The following is a 15,273-nucleotide window of genomic DNA, read 5'->3' on the forward strand; positions in this document are numbered from 1 at the left end:
TGCCAAATTTCTGTGGTGGGCGCAGCAAGTTCTTTGGGCGGTTCCTGGTTATGTGGCTATCTTGAAGTACGTCGTTATACAAAAGAAAAGTACAAATTAAACCGAAAAAAATTAAGGAAATATTTGGAAACAAATTGAATCGTCAACATTCCAAGCCAAATCGATCATTTGCATCTTACATTTTCACACAGTTAATATGTACCGACCCTTATAATTTAAATGTCCTCTATTGGTTTAAGTCTAAGTGCGTTATTGTTTAATAAAGGTGTGTGACCTTCCTTGGAAAATGAATGGGACACATATATATATATAGATCTGCCCCCTTGGGTCTCCACATTCAGCTTGTACCTGCTGGTAAGCCTTGGTTACAACTGGACAGGTAAGAAAGAGATATTGGCTTGGTTATACCTCAAACTAAAATGACCACCGACGAGCAGGTCATTAACATGTTTTCTTCCCCAAAAGGTATAAAAAGTTGAGAAAATGAAAAGTCTTTATATCTTGTGCATCATGAAGTTGAGCATGGCATTCACCACAAGCAGTGGAAGAGGAGATCAAGGTAAGCTGACTACACATTGATTTTAATGACCACATCTTTTGAACGTTCTCTGGTGGAATCCTGAAGAAGAGAAGGATCTCTGTGTTCTCAGGAGACATCTGAAAAGTCAACCTGTTGTATTCATTATCTATAATCGATCTATACGCGGAAATAAAGTCTCTGCCAAAAAAAAAAACATTCTTTGTTAAGGGGTCATGGAGATTACTTGGGGCGAGAGGACAGCAAGGACCACCAGGTCCAAAATGGGCTACAGCTTTGGCATCAGGAACGTGTATAACCTGGATCATTTAGCCGTATGAAGGTTTAGTACCATTCTCCAATGGTACACTAGGGTAAGAAGTAGGTTAATGTATAATGTGTAATGTTTTCATCATTCTTCCTCCCCCAGGTCTCGACGTTCTCAAATATCAAGTAATTTCAATCAGACAACAATTTCAATCGTTGAAGATCGCTGCGGAAGCACAGAAGAAAGGTGAGTAGCAGATATTTATAAAAGTATACCGGGCCACTCGCTCTTGGCTTATCAATGGATGGGGAAACAAAAATTGTGGGTCGTTCCCTGGCATGTTCAATAGTTGCTCATTTTGAGGAGGAGGAAGGATGAAGATAATAATATTGATAATGCGGGGGGTAGACACGTCATTTGGGGGTCTCCTAGTTTGAATTATACGTTACAATTTTCGTTTGCTTTCTCATATGTGAAGGTGTCTTGGGTAGGTCCATCAATATCCCTGTGGTCCTTTACCCCAGTTACCTCCTTACTATACGCAGGGCGATCCTGAGCCTCTGTTACATGGGAGTTGGGGTACCCCCCCAGTTGGGCTTCCAGGGTATGGCTGTGGGGTCCAGTTGGGAACATATCTAAGCTAGCAACAAACACTGACACAGAGCTAACTTAACTACAACTTTGTATTGCACAATAGACTTTTTTGTTTTGTTTTTGGCTAATTATTTTTTGGACAACAAATTCCGTTTTTTGCCCGAAAAAAACCTCTTTTTTTCTCTCTGTCCTGTCTGTGGCCCCAGCACCCTCCCCTTGCCGTGTATCTGCCTCCTCTGATCTTGCTCTGCGGATGTGGAGACCCTCCTGACAGTGAAGGGGAGCGAGGGAGGGGAGGAGGGGGTCAGTATGTGAGACAGTGCCCTATTGCTAAGAAAAAAATGACAGGACTAAGGGAAGGGGAGCGTAGTGCGCACAGGGAGTGCCTGCTGTGGAAGCTGCTCTAAATTATAATATAATCCTTGCTTGTCTGTAGAGGCAATTTGATGCACAGCTTACCTTACAGGCTTCTTAACAGGGCTCCTTCACCTTTTACATGCAGCTCGGAACTGAAAATGAAACTAAAATGCAGTCTTGAATTATATCCAGCCATGTGCTTAGAAGTTCGCCACCTGCTGGTCAATCTGAGAACTGCGACCTCAGAGGGGCTGCAGACACTTTCGTAAATTGTTTGGACCGCGGCCTGTAATGATTCCCAATTCCTTCCAAAAAAAAAACCACCTCTTAACCCGATCCACCTAATAAGCCGCCAGTTTGACAGCCACGAGGTGTTTCAAAAAACAGGGTTTTTTTTTCATTTCCTTGAGTTTAACTAAATAAGAAGTTTATATATCTGCGTTAATGGATGTGTCGGCTTTGTATTATTTCATGGAGTTTCCAGGAACACGAGCAGGAAATATACACCACGTTGACTGGAATGAAAAAGATACAAACAGAAATTAAATATATCAATTATGTTAACATCGGGTTCATTGGGTCACCCTAGATTTAGTAATAAACACAAATTCTATGTTTTTTTATGTACTTACGATATGTATTTTGACCAGTTTGGTCGTTGCCTTGGAATCCATATATTTTGGAAGGCTACCACCTCCACATGCTACGGAAACAATAAAGACCACTGCATCTTTTTGAAGTAAAATAAGACATGACTCACGCTTACTTTCTTTATTCTAGCCCTTGTTTTCAGCAAAGGGGCGAGCTGCGGGGACAAAATCTACGTTACAAACGACCAAGAAGTGACTTACAAAGAAGCCGTCCAAATCTGCTCCAAGGCAGGAGGCCAGTTGGCTTCCCCAAGGAATAGAGCGGAGAATGACGCTGTGTTGGCCATCTCTTTGGAGAAGAAGAAACGTCCTTTCCTCGGAATTAACGACATTCAGTCGGAAGGAAGTTTCCGGTATATAAACGGAAAAGCAATTGGCTACTCAAACTGGTATCCCGGTGAACCCAACAATCAATACCAGAACGAAGACTGCGTGGAAATGTACGCCACCGGAGAGTGGAATGATAAGGATTGCAAGGAAAAGCGTCTTGTCATTTGTGAATTTTTTTGATTTGAAATTTTTAATGGTTTCTGAGGGGCTTTGATTTCATTCGCCTACTAAATCGGTAACCGAAAATAAAAAATGGAATGATGTGCATGAATGTTGTCATTTGTCTAATTCACAATGTGGAGTTCCATGGGGAAAAACAAAGGTAGTGACTTAAATTATGGTATTTGTTGAAGCTCCTCAACGGACCATCTAGAGTTAGGTTCGGTGTAGGCTCACGTTACCCACTTGGCCAGGATCACCTTTGTACGATGATTGTTGTAGACATCACCTAAACTGTCCTCCATATCCCTCACCGGATTAGCATCTTCCACTTATCTACCACCTTGTTTATTTGGTAGACTAGATGGGTTGAATGGGTCTGATCTGACGGCAAATTCTATGCTCTATGTTTCTATGAGATTTGTGTTTCAAGAGTTCTTCGGTGACAACATTGACGCCAAAATTCTGTCAACCTCACAACGTATAACAGATGGGTATATCATTCTCTCATTCTCATTCACTCACTTAAGCTCTAAATATTTCCCTACCTTCCCTGTCAACCCATGTCCACGTCTTCTTGTTCTTCATCTTCTCTCTTCTACTTTCTGTCTTTCATCTTCTCCACTTTATCTTTTTATCTTCTACCTTCGTCTGCATTTCCACTTAAAGAAATGCAAGGTATGTGGTCATACCTGGGAACTTTGTAAATAAGAGACTCTTGAAATATTAACCATTTAATAGCCCATCGTGAAGATTCTATGTAGTGACTCGCCAAACGTATTACCCAAATGGCTCTAATACCAGCTATCATGGAAACCTTGACTTCCTATTATTTCTCATGAGGTACCACTTAACTGAGTCACCTGCATTCAAGCAGGGATACCAACCATAACATACTGGTAGGAATAGCATTAATTGGCATTAATTGATCACAGCGGGGTAAAATAGGAAGGAGTCAGTGCGACACCGAGAATCTGCCCCTTCACCCTGAGATTGGGGCAAATACCCTGAGAGTTAACTAGATATGGTGAAGACTGTATCTCTTTTCTTAACAGTGACCTAACATAACCGCTTAGAATAAATATCTCATAAGCAGCCAAGAGTTAATGTTTCAAACACCCATTACCTGGCCAATAAAGACGAGATAAACTCCTTTTATGTTTTTTCAAAAGAGCGAAGCCACATAAACCACGTTGCCATTCCTTCCGGAATACCTGTGGTTACAAACAACGGAATAAGGGCCGGAGGAGTTGTGCTGTTACGGTTGAAAGGCGGACAATTATGCAGCAGAAAAACTGTACAGAAACGAAAAATTCTGCTCACTTTGATTTGATGAAAGCTCCGTGGGCTCTGATTTTAGATCACAATAAATCATTGATAAGTAATAGTAACCAAGTACACACATGTTGTTTGGTACCATGTCATTGGTTTATATTTATATTAAAAGAACACATTTAATAAAGGTCGTTATGGAAACCGTGACTTGCCAGGAGGTAAAGATATTCTGAATGAAGTCACCTGTCCACCGGAGTCCTTGAGATTGGTGCAAAAAAAAACAACTGAGAATCAGGCCGTTCATCCCGAGACTGGGGTAAAAAAAACCCTGAAAATCTGTCAAATTTCCCTTGATACCTTGAGACGGGGGTTAAGAAAACTACCCTGAGACTAAGGGGGCAAACTCCATCAGTTCCCAATAATTCAGCCATTTCCTGCGAACAGAAACTAAGCAATCAATAAATAAATAAATAAATAAATGGAAACTAAACATCACGTTATGCAACGGATTGCTCAACGTAGGCAATTTTCACTAAATGATATCAGCTTCGAGAGATAAAGGAGTTGTTTGCGTTTCGCCTTCATGCACAATTAATTTGTACGAAACATTCCGTGGTTGCGCATTTTCCTTTTGTTCAACTAAGTCCAATAAAGTTTACAACAGCTTTATGATATTATCTGGTAAAGGGGCGTCACCTCTGCCTTGGAAGATAGACCATGTATATATATATCCCCCCCCAGTAGACGTTCTTCACATTCAGCTTTTACCTTCTGGTAATTCATCGGTTACATCACAAGAGGTAAGATCTTCTATATCCAACTGCTAACTTTTAACATAAAATGACCATCAATGATCAGGTCACTAACACTATGTTCACAAAAAGGTCTAAAAGATTGGTCAGAATGAAGAGTCTTTATATCTTCTGCATCATGGCTTTGAGTGTGGACCTCGTCCGAAGCAGTACGCAGATATGCCAAGACGCTGATAAAAGCTCCTGTTCCATTATCACATGCGGGTCGCCTGGGAAAGATGGTCTTCCAGGAAGAGATGGTAACGTTGGACCCAAGGGTGATAAAGGAGATCAAGGTAAGTGACCTAGGTTACAAACCCTTGGTGGTAGGTCAGCCAAGATCTTGTGTGCGTTCTCCACCGGAATCCTGAAGAAGAGAAGGGTGTCAATGTTCTCAGAAGGTGCCTGGACTTCTGAAGCGTCAACATGTCATATTACTTAATCCATGAGAAGATCAAATGACCTTCGAAACATTTTTACATTTCATTAAAGGGCCACAGGGAATCACAGGTCAAACTGGACCTCAAGGACCTCCTGGGGTGCCTGGGACAAGAGGACAGCAAGGACCACCAGGTCCAAAAGGGGACAGAGGTGACAGTGGGGCATCAGGTATGTGTATAACAATAAAAGAAGCATACATTGGATAATTTTTTTTACTTTTTCTCATAAATTGTTAAAAAAAAATCAGTTTTATTATGCTTTTTGATTAAATGCTATTTATCTGAGTGATTATATATGTCTACAGCGATTGTTCAAGAGAGGGATAAGGGGAAATTCTAATAACCCTTAATTTATGTAACGTAGAATGAAGGTTTATCAATAATCTCCACCAGAGCACTATTAACCCCTTAATGACAAAGCACGTACATGTACGGGCACAAAATGCATTGTTTTCAATGGGTTTAAGGACCGCCCATTGTCCTTAAGGGGTTAAAATGAATAAATAATTGTGAATTGATGTATGACGGAGTGATATTATCGTGATTATCTCTTCAATCAGCTCTCGAAGCGCTCAAAGGTCAAGTAAGTTCGATTGAACAACAACTCAGATCATTGAAAAGTATCGTAGAAGCGCAGAAGAAAGGTTGGTAGTAAATGTTTGTAAAATATACCATTTATTGAGAAACTCTAGGATTTTTAACATGGAAATATAGAATCCTCTCTCTCCAGAACTGTCCCCGATACTCTAGGTGGTCTCTATCCATAGATGTGTAAAGTGGCACAACCGCCTCGCTCTTCCAGCTACTAATGCCTCTGGCCATACAACCCAGCACCCTGCTTGCTTTTTCCTACGCGTTATTGCATTGTCTGCTTACCTTAAGTCCTCAGAAATAACAACTCCTAAGCCCCTCTCTTCTTTTGCCAGTACAGGCCCTCCAAAGTTACATTTTGCCTTTGATTTTTTTTCCCCAAGTGCGTTACTTTACATTTATCAACATTAAACTACAGCGGTCACACTCAACTGTTCTTCTAATATAGTTAAATAATGTGTCTACCTTGTTACAGAACGTAGTATTAGCTGCAGGCTACCTTGCCTTACCTTTAAGTCCTTTTGTAATATTTTCCCCAACCATATCAGGTGATTGCACCGACTTGGATGAGATTCAGCTTGTTATTGTGCTTAAATACCATTGCGCTTAAATCTTCTTTTGTGTGGTCACCTCTTAATCTGTTTGAATTTCAGCTGTATATAAACAACAACAGAAATGTGAAGCTTTCCAAAAAATATATATATATAAATACGGTATATTATTAAATGATTAAAAAAAATAAAATAAAGCAGATTCCTTTAAAAAAAAATCTGAGTTTAACAGCATAAAATGTTTATATTTCCACTTCAAAGGTCGTTTTAGTTTTGCTTGCCATTGATCGTGTCCTGGGAAAAAAAAAATTTACACCAGATTCATTGAAATGAAAAAGACATTTTTTTGTTAGGACTTACCCCATCCAATTGGATGGCACAATACGAAAAACAGAAAGCTGAGGTTGAAGACAAATAATGGTGGCTCTGGCCACGTGGCAGGGCAGGAGTCTATTGGTCAAGTGGGAGTGCACTTGACCAAGGAGTCAAGGAGTCTCTCGGCAGGCAGCTCAGGCAGGAGTCTCTCGGCAGGCAGTTTAGGTAGGAACCTGTCGGCAGGCAGCTCAGGCAGATGTCTCCCGGCAGACAGCTAATGCGGAAGTCTCTTGGCAGGCAGCTTAGGCAGGAGTCTTCTGGCAGGCAGCTTAGGCAGATCCAAAAAATCAGGCCAGGGGTCAGGTGATAAGGAAGGTCACAATGGGAGATCCTTTGGTATCATGGATGTGGTATAGAGTGGAGAGAGGTAGGGGAGTAGGAACTGGACAACAGCAGGAACAGGTGCGGAGGTCATATTGGGGTGAGGCATCAGAAGACCAAGCCAACAATGAATGAGCTCCTTGAGAAAGCAGCCATTTGTTGACATAGGATGCAGCTTTTTTGGAAACTGGGTAGAGAAACCTAGAATTAAATGTTATTCTGTGTTGGTTACGCATCTATGGCATATACTTTGTGCCGGAGTTCATAGATTTTCGAAAGATTAGCATCTTGCCATTCTGCAGAGACTTCACGGGTGATATCCAATACCTTAACCCACCAAATAAGACGCGGACACAAACTGTTTTGGATAACATTTGGCCACAGATTTTAATATGTATGGGAATCAATCACAATCAATTATTAACACAATAAAGTAATTCCAATCATCCCCCTGACAATGACATCCCCTTCCCATACATATAACAACACCATTAACCCCAACACCAAAACCAATCTGGAAAGAGCCTACCTAGATGCACCTTTCCCACACCAGGTTCTGAGCCACCGACCAACCAAACCAGAAACACACTATTTCCTATTAACCAACCATTGTTCCACCCTCACCTTATACTGACGAGAAGACCCTCAATCATCCTACTAATAACAACGAGGGAGGGTGGGAAATTCTGGTGAGAAAAAACAATGTCCTAACCCCTAACCAATGTTCGTTGACCCCATTATCCTAAGCCCACCTCCTCACCCAGTCAAGGCCCCTTCCACTTAGCTATGCTGGTTCCATGGGCTACATTACTGTCACCCACTGTATCTTTTTAACTAAAATAAGACGTGACTCACGCTTACTTTCATTATTCCAGCTCTGGTTTTCACCAAAGGGACAAGCAGCGGGAACAAAATCTACATTTCAAACAACTTAGAAGTGACTTATAGAGAAGCCGTCCAAATCTGTTCCAAGGCTGGAGGCCAGTTGCCTTCCCCAAAGAATAAAGCGGAGAATGACGCTGTGTTGGCCATCGCTTTGGAGAAGAAGAAACGTCCTTTCCTCGGAATTAACGACATTCAGGTTGAGGGAAGTTTCCGTTATCCGAACGGTCAGTTAATTGGCTACTCAAACTGGGAACCCGGTGAACCCAACGACGACTTAGGGGTTGAAGACTGCGTGGAAATGTACGACACCGGAAAATGGAACGATAAGAATTGTGAGGAAAAACGTCTCGTCATTTGTGAATTCTCCTGAATTTTTTCATCTTTACAGTTTTTGATCTACGTTGATTTCATATAAAATATAATCAAAATTGAAAAAACATTAACAATAATGGCATGAATCATTAAAGCGGAGAAAAATAAGACGTGTAGAAGATAGCAGGAATTTATTTTATTCAATATAAAAAAAGAATCCAGTAGAATTCTACTCGTATAAAACAAATGGCTAACCCTACGTGTTATTTTATGGTTTGTTTTCCCCTAACTTAGCAGGGAGACCTATAAAAAGTATGGTATTTTAAACATATAAATACAATGTATAATTAAATATTTTTAATATATTTGGGGGGGGGATTCCTTAAATTCCAGTGTATTATAATGATAAATTTGTGAGTTTTATGAATTGTCAGGCTTGTAATTTGTTCCCTGCAATAAAATATTTTATATTTTCATTTTATTTTAATCTTTTTTAAATATATATCTGTCAACAATAAAAACACAGAGAATCTGCCCATTCTACTTGAGTCCTCGAGATGGGTGCCAAAAAAAACAAGAGAATCTGCCCATTTACCCTGAGACTGGGGTAAAAAAAACCCCTGAGAATCTGCCCATTTACCCTGAGACTGGGGTAAAACCCTGAGAATCTGCCCACTCACCCCAAGTCCTTGATGGAGCAAAAAACCTCATAATCAGGCCGTTCATCCCAAGACTGGGGTAAAAACCCCTGAAAATCTGTCCATTGACCTTGAGACAGGGGTTAAAAAACCTAAGACTGAGGGGCAAACTCTAACAGTCCCCAGTTATTTAACCATTTCCCAGAAACAGAAAGTTTGTAAGATAATCCTACACCGCAATTTTTAAAAAAAAAAATGCAAACGCAGGCAATTTTCACAAAAATGTTGTCAGATCTCAAGATCGAGAGACAAAGGAGTTGTTTTTGTTTCCTCTTCATGTAGATAACATTCAGCAATCTCGCATCTTCTAGTAACGTTTATAAACACAATATGTTATTTCACAACGTGGAAAAAGTGACTTATAAAATGTATTGACTTAAAATGGATAATAATGATTTTTGTTAATGAAACAAAAAAAATGGCCATAATGAAACAGAAGATAAAATATTCCCTCTAGAAAAACGAGTTGAGTGGAATTCAGTGGGTCCTAAAGACACAGCAGATTTTTACAATCTATTTTTCTTAAATTTCACTCTTACTGGAAAAAAAATCTGAAATCGGTCTTTTGACACCAAAGACGACACAGGGTATAGTCATTTTTTATTTTTGTTTCTGCATTAAAGTATTTTTAGGAAAAGTTCACCTACTATATACACTAAACACGTGCAATTGGGCCGAAAATGGTTCGTACAATTTTTTTCGGCTCGTTTTCGGACCATTCGTTTCCAGGCAACGATTTTCAAACCCTTCCTATTCACACTCTCATTCACACTCTCATTCACTCTCTCATTCTCATTCACTCTCTATCTCAGGCTCTCTAAGTGCTTCCCTATGTTCTCTGCTGACCACTTCCACTTCTGCCAACCACTTCCGCATCTTCATCTATCTTTTATCTTCTATCTTCTCCCTTCTCTTCTCTATTCTATCTTCAATCCTTAATCTTGTTTCTTTGTCAGCATCTCCACGGACATAACCCGGCAAATTGCACCAAAATGGCAGCGTTGCGGTGATGCCCTCTCCAATCCTCTAATCAGGGGAGAGGACGTCACCACAAGCACCGCCATTTTTCCCTCACATGAACTGAGAGTGTGAGAGAGTATGAAGGAATGTGGACCCACGAATGTGGGCTATATTCCCTCTCATTCACTCTCACACTGTCACTCTCTCATCCTCTCATTCACCCTCCCTCTTGAACTCTCTGTTTCCCTACCTTCTTTGCAGACCACTTCTGCTTCTGCCAACCGCTTCTGTATCATCTTCATTTTCTATCTTTTTTCATATATCTATTCTCTCTTCAATCCTTAATCTTCTTCATGGTCAGCATCTCCGGGTACATAACGTGGTAACTTCCGCCAAAATGGCAGCACTGCGGTGACGTCCTCTCTAAACCCCCAACAAGGGGAGAGGACGTCACCGCAAGTGTTGTAATGTGTCAAGTTTTTGGGCTTTGTTCTGTCTCCTACCAAGGTTAAAATGAACACCAAGAAGAACACAACCCTCCTTCAATGGCCACCTCCTACAGATATGAAGGGTGTCCAAAGATTTGTGAGAGATAGGTGCATAAATGAAAAAACAAAATGATCACCGAACCACCTAGCATTAGGGTCATCATCCAAACATATGTAGGTTCATATTACCTACTTATTTACCCAGGACCTCCATTGTATGATGATGCAGTTGTTATAGAGCAGGGAGAGAAGCACCAATTGTGACCCTCAGATATCATTAAATCAGAGGAGAATATAAAGGAGAGCCTGAGACTGGGGTAATTTGCCCATTCACCCCGAGCCCTCGAGGTTGGTGCAAAAAAACCATGAAAGTCAGCCCATTCATCCCGAAACTGGTTTAAGACCCCTGAAAATCTGTCCATTTTCCTTGAGACCTAGAGACGGGCTTAAAAACCTAAGAGCGAGGGGCAAGCTCTAACAGTTCCCAGTAATTCAGCCATTTCCTGGAAACAGAAACTTTGTAAGATAATAAAATAATCCTACACCGCATATTAAAAAAAAGAAAAAAGTAATTTTCACACAATGTTGTCAGATATTAACAAGGAGTTGTTTGTGTTTCACTTTTATGTAGATAACATCCCTTGATAACTTATTCTCCTTTGTTTAGCTAAATCTATAAAACAACATTATGGTATTATCTGGTAAAGGTGAGTCACCTCTTCCTTGGAAGATAGACCATGTATATATATCCTCCCCCGATAAACGATCTCCACATTCAGCTTTTACCTTCTGGTAATTCATCGGTTACATCACAAGAGGTAAGATCTTCCATATCCAACTGCTAACTTTTAACATAAAATGACCATCAATGATCAGGTCACTAACACTATGTTCACAAAAAGGTCTAAAAGATTGGACAAAATGAAGAGTCTTCATATCTTCTGCATCATGGCTTTGAGTGTGGACCTCGTCCGAAGCAGTGTCCAGATATGCCAAGACGCCAATAATGAATCCTTTACTATTGCATGCGGGTCATCTGGGAAAGACGGTCTACCAGGAAGAGATGGTAAAGTTGGACCCAAGGGTGATAAAGGAGATCAAGGTAAGTGACATCCGTTACAAACCTTTGGTGGTCGGTCAGCCAAGATCTTGTGTGCGTTCTCCAATGGAATCCTGAAGGAGAGAAGGGTGTCAATGTTCTCAGAAGGTGCCTGGACATCTGAATTGTCAATGTGTCATATTACTTAATAAATATTTTAGAAGATTAAATAACGTTCTAACCAATTTTAATTTTTATGAAAGGGCCACAAGGAATCACAGGTCCAACTGGACCTCAAGGACCCCCTGGGGTGCCTGGGGAAAGAGGACCACAAGGACCACCAGGTCCAAAGGGGGACAGAGGTGCCAGTGACGCATCAGGTATGTGTATAACCAGTACAAGAAGGATACATCGGATAGTTTGTATTACTATTTCTCATAATATTAATTCTATTAATATTGTCGTGTTTTTCTCTTCATTCAGCTCTTGAAGCTCTCAAAGATCAAGTAAACTCAATTGATCAACAACTCAGATCTGCCATAGAAGCTCAGAAGAAAGGTTAGTAAATGTTCGTAAATTATACAATTACTGGAGAAACTCTGAAGGATTCTAGATTTTTAACATAAAAATAAAATTTGACCTCGGATAACCACTCAGCCCATTTAGTCTGCCTGTATTTCCTGATGTAAAGACCTTCATCAGTCTAGTCTTAAGCCCGGGATAACTTATATCCTGAACTTAAGACGATGCCTATCCCAAGCATGTTTTCATTTCCTCGCTGTGTTAGCATCGACTAATTCTACTTCTGCTGGGAGGCTGCCCCCTTTAACTACCACCCTCTCAGCAAAGTAAACCTTCCTTCCATTCCATCTCTGATTATGGCATCTTGTTGTGAAATGTATCCACCTCCCCTGAGATAATGACCTCCATTAGTATTTCCTAATATTTGTTATCATGCAAACTGTTTACCATCTTCCCCAATATGTCGATATCCTTCTGGAGATGAGGTCTCCTGAACTGTCCCCGATACTCTAGGTGATGTCTGATCAGAGATCAGTAACGTGGCTCAACCGCCTCGCTCTTCCTGCTACTAATGCCAGTACCCTGCTTGATTTTTCTAAAGCTCTATTGCATTGTCTGCTTACCATTGTCCTGCATTGTCCTCAGAAATAACTACCCCTAAGTCCCTCTCTTCTGTTGTCAGGACAGTCCCTCCAAAGTTACATTTTGCCTTTGGAATTTTTTTTCCCCAAGTGCGTAACTTAAGATTTATCAACATTAAACTATAGCAGCCACACTCTCAAATGTTCCTCTAATATATACTTAAATAATTTGACTCGTTCCTCGGAAATGTCTACCTTCTTACAGACCGTAGTATCATCTGCGTAGAACAATCCATCCCAGTCTATACATTCCATGGTTGACCTTAGCCTATCAAAGTTTGCCCTTCTGAAATTAAGTGTTTTGGTAGAGCAGTTACCCATTTGCTTTTTGCAATTAATCTCCAATGAAACCATGTTATGGTCACTATCTCCCAAGTGTTCTCTTACTTTAATGTTTGAGATAAGTTCCTCATTGTTAGTTATTACCAGATCTAGACAGGCATCCATTCTGGTTGGGGTCTCTACTAATTGCGACATCTACTCCAGCTAGGACTTCATTTCTATCTTTACCCCCCCCAGAACCTAGTTTAAAAGATCCTCGATTCCCCTAGCCATCCTCTCCCCTAGCACTGCAGCCCCCTCCTCATTGAGGTGCCGTCCATCCCCGCTGTAAAGTCTGCCCAGTTCTCCAAAAACCCAAATCCCTCTTCCTTACACCACGCTCTTAGCCACGCATTGATCTCCCTAAACTCCCGCTGTCTCCCTGATGTAGCGCGTGGTACTGGTAATATTCCAGAGAACATTACCTTGGAGGTCCTTTGCCTAAGTTTCTGACCTAATGCCCTAAAATCATGACTCAACACTTACTTTCATTATTATAGCTCTGGTTTTCACCAAAGGGACGAGCAGCGGGAACAAAATCTACATCTCAAACGACTTAGAAGTGACTTATAGAGAAGCCGTCCAAATCTGTTCCAAGGCTGGAGGCCAGTTGCCTTCCCCGAAGAATAGCGCAGAGAATGACGCTGTGTTGGCCATCGCTTTGGACAAGAAGAAAAACCCTTTCCTCGGAATTAACGACATTCAGTTTGAGGGAAGTTACCGTTATCTGAACGGACAGCTGATTGGCTACTCAAACTGGAGAACCAATCAACCCGACGACTATCAGCAGGCTGAAGACTGCGTGGAAATGTTCCTTAACGGAAAATGGAACGATCAAGTATGTGAGGAAAAACGTCTCGTCATCTGTGAATTCTCCTGAATTTTTTTTCATCTTTACAATTTTATTACCCAAGTTGATTTCATTTCATATTATATCGATAATCTAAAATATAATCACAATTGACATGAAAAACATTAACAATGATGCCATTAATTATTAAAGTGGAGAAAAAGAGGAAGTAGAATTCTACTCGTATAAAACAAAAAGCTAACCCTACATGTTTTAGATTGTTTTTCCCTAAATGATTGTTTTCCTTACAGAGACCTTTAAAAAAAATGTATTTTAAATAATTGCATATCTTATAGATTTTAATCTATTTTGGGGAAAAAATCCTTACATTTCAGGCTATTATAATGGTAAATTTGTGAGTTTTATGAATTGTCAGGCTTGTAACTTGTTTCCCGCAATAAAATCTTTTACATTTTCATTTTATTTTGATATACCTTTGTTTAATATATCTGTCAATGGTTTCCACTGCGACCTGGATCAGCTCATCCTGCAGCGAGCCACAATATGTTGTAACATTATTCAAAGTGGGGCCACACTATAGTAGGGTCACCTACCGAGCGGGTGGTAAATAAGTGGAGCAGCCTCCCGGTAGAAGTGGTAGAGGTTAATACAGTGAGGGGATTTAAGCACGCATGGGATAGACATACGGCTCCTGAATCTAAGACGAGACCGACGACTGATTAAGGTTTGAGTTGTTACAGCAGGAAAGCATCACGGTTCTTACCTGTCCTGAATGGCCCGAATATCTGCGTTCTGACAGCAAAGAAAGAAAGACTGGCGACCCGGCCTCCCGGTGGGGATATATGTGAGGGGAGCGGGCCTGTGTGTCTCTGCCTTTACTATGATATCAGAACCCACCAAGCACAGCATGGCATCAGGGGTGCTGTTTTGAGAGACAGGGAGCCCTGGAGACAGCTAGGCAAAAAGGGCGGCATGACAGGGCCTGAGGTAAGCGAATGAGAGGGCAAAGGGGTCAACTAGGGGACACCAGGCCTGTTGCTGGGCAGTCCCTGCCCTCTGATTGGTGTGCTGGCATCTGAGGTGTTTTGTGAATGTTATATAAACAGCTCGCCCAGCATCTTAGCATCACAATTTATTGAATTTAAAAGGAAAACCCAAATCCCCATAACAGCACCAGACGATCACCCTCATACCTAGGGTAGTTATTGAGACATTTGGTTTACCTTGACATCGCGGCATGTGAGAATCTGCCCATTCACCTCAAGACACTGAGCCTGGGGTAAGAACACTCAGAATCTGCCCATTCACCACAAGTCGTTGATATTGGTGCAAAAACACCCGAGAATCAGGCCGTTCATCCCGAGACTGGGGTTCCAG

General features: G+C 41.0%; 2 protein-coding genes across 3 annotated transcripts; both read left to right on the forward strand.

The window, feature by feature from the left end:
- The first annotated feature begins 522 nt into the window (after nt 1-522).
- LOC128469280 (pulmonary surfactant-associated protein D-like) lies at nt 523-2,962 on the forward strand. Its single transcript, XM_053451101.1, has 3 exons — nt 523-559; nt 948-1,031; nt 2,517-2,962. Exons 1-3 carry the CDS (start codon nt 523-525, stop codon nt 2,894-2,896), a joined length of 501 nt encoding a protein of 166 aa, XP_053307076.1. The 3' UTR covers nt 2,897-2,962.
- Nucleotides 2,963-4,941: 1,979 nt separating this feature from the next.
- Nucleotides 4,942-14,186, forward strand: LOC128468172 (pulmonary surfactant-associated protein D-like). 2 transcript variants are annotated; one of them, XM_053449864.1, is made up of 4 exons: nt 4,942-5,237; nt 5,434-5,550; nt 5,942-6,025; nt 13,586-14,186. In XM_053449864.1, the coding sequence occupies exons 1-4, from the start codon at nt 4,991-4,993 to the stop codon at nt 13,963-13,965; spliced, it is 828 nt and encodes a 275-aa protein (XP_053305839.1). In that variant the 5' UTR covers nt 4,942-4,990; the 3' UTR covers nt 13,966-14,186. The 2 variants fall into 2 exon arrangements, with proteins under 2 accessions (XP_053305839.1, XP_053305838.1); XM_053449863.1 differs by lacking the exon at nt 13,586-14,186 and adding an exon at nt 8,095-8,524 and having other exon boundaries at nt 4,948-5,237.
- Nucleotides 14,187-15,273: the final 1,087 nt, after the last annotated feature.

The sequence above is a fragment of the Spea bombifrons genome, chromosome 11, assembly GCF_027358695.1.
Source record: "Spea bombifrons isolate aSpeBom1 chromosome 11, aSpeBom1.2.pri, whole genome shotgun sequence".
Taxonomy (NCBI): Eukaryota; Metazoa; Chordata; class Amphibia; order Anura; family Pelobatidae; genus Spea; species Spea bombifrons.

Coding starts and splice junctions, on each gene's coding strand:
- LOC128469280 (XM_053451101.1), top strand. CDS start 523: ATGGCATTCACCACAAGCAGTGGAAGAGGAGATCAAG. Junction 560..947: donor CAGTGGAAGAGGAGATCAAG/GTAAGCTGACTA, acceptor TTCCTCCCCCAG/GTCTCGACGTTCTCAAATAT. Junction 1,032..2,516: donor TGCGGAAGCACAGAAGAAAG/GTGAGTAGCAGA, acceptor TCTTTATTCTAG/CCCTTGTTTTCAGCAAAGGG.
- LOC128468172 (XM_053449864.1), top strand. CDS start 4,991: ATGACCATCAATGATCAGGTCACTAACACTATGTTCACAAAAAGGTCT. Junction 5,551..5,941: donor AGGTGACAGTGGGGCATCAG/GTATGTGTATAA, acceptor CTCTTCAATCAG/CTCTCGAAGCGCTCAAAGGT. Junction 6,026..13,585: donor CGTAGAAGCGCAGAAGAAAG/GTTGGTAGTAAA, acceptor TCATTATTATAG/CTCTGGTTTTCACCAAAGGG.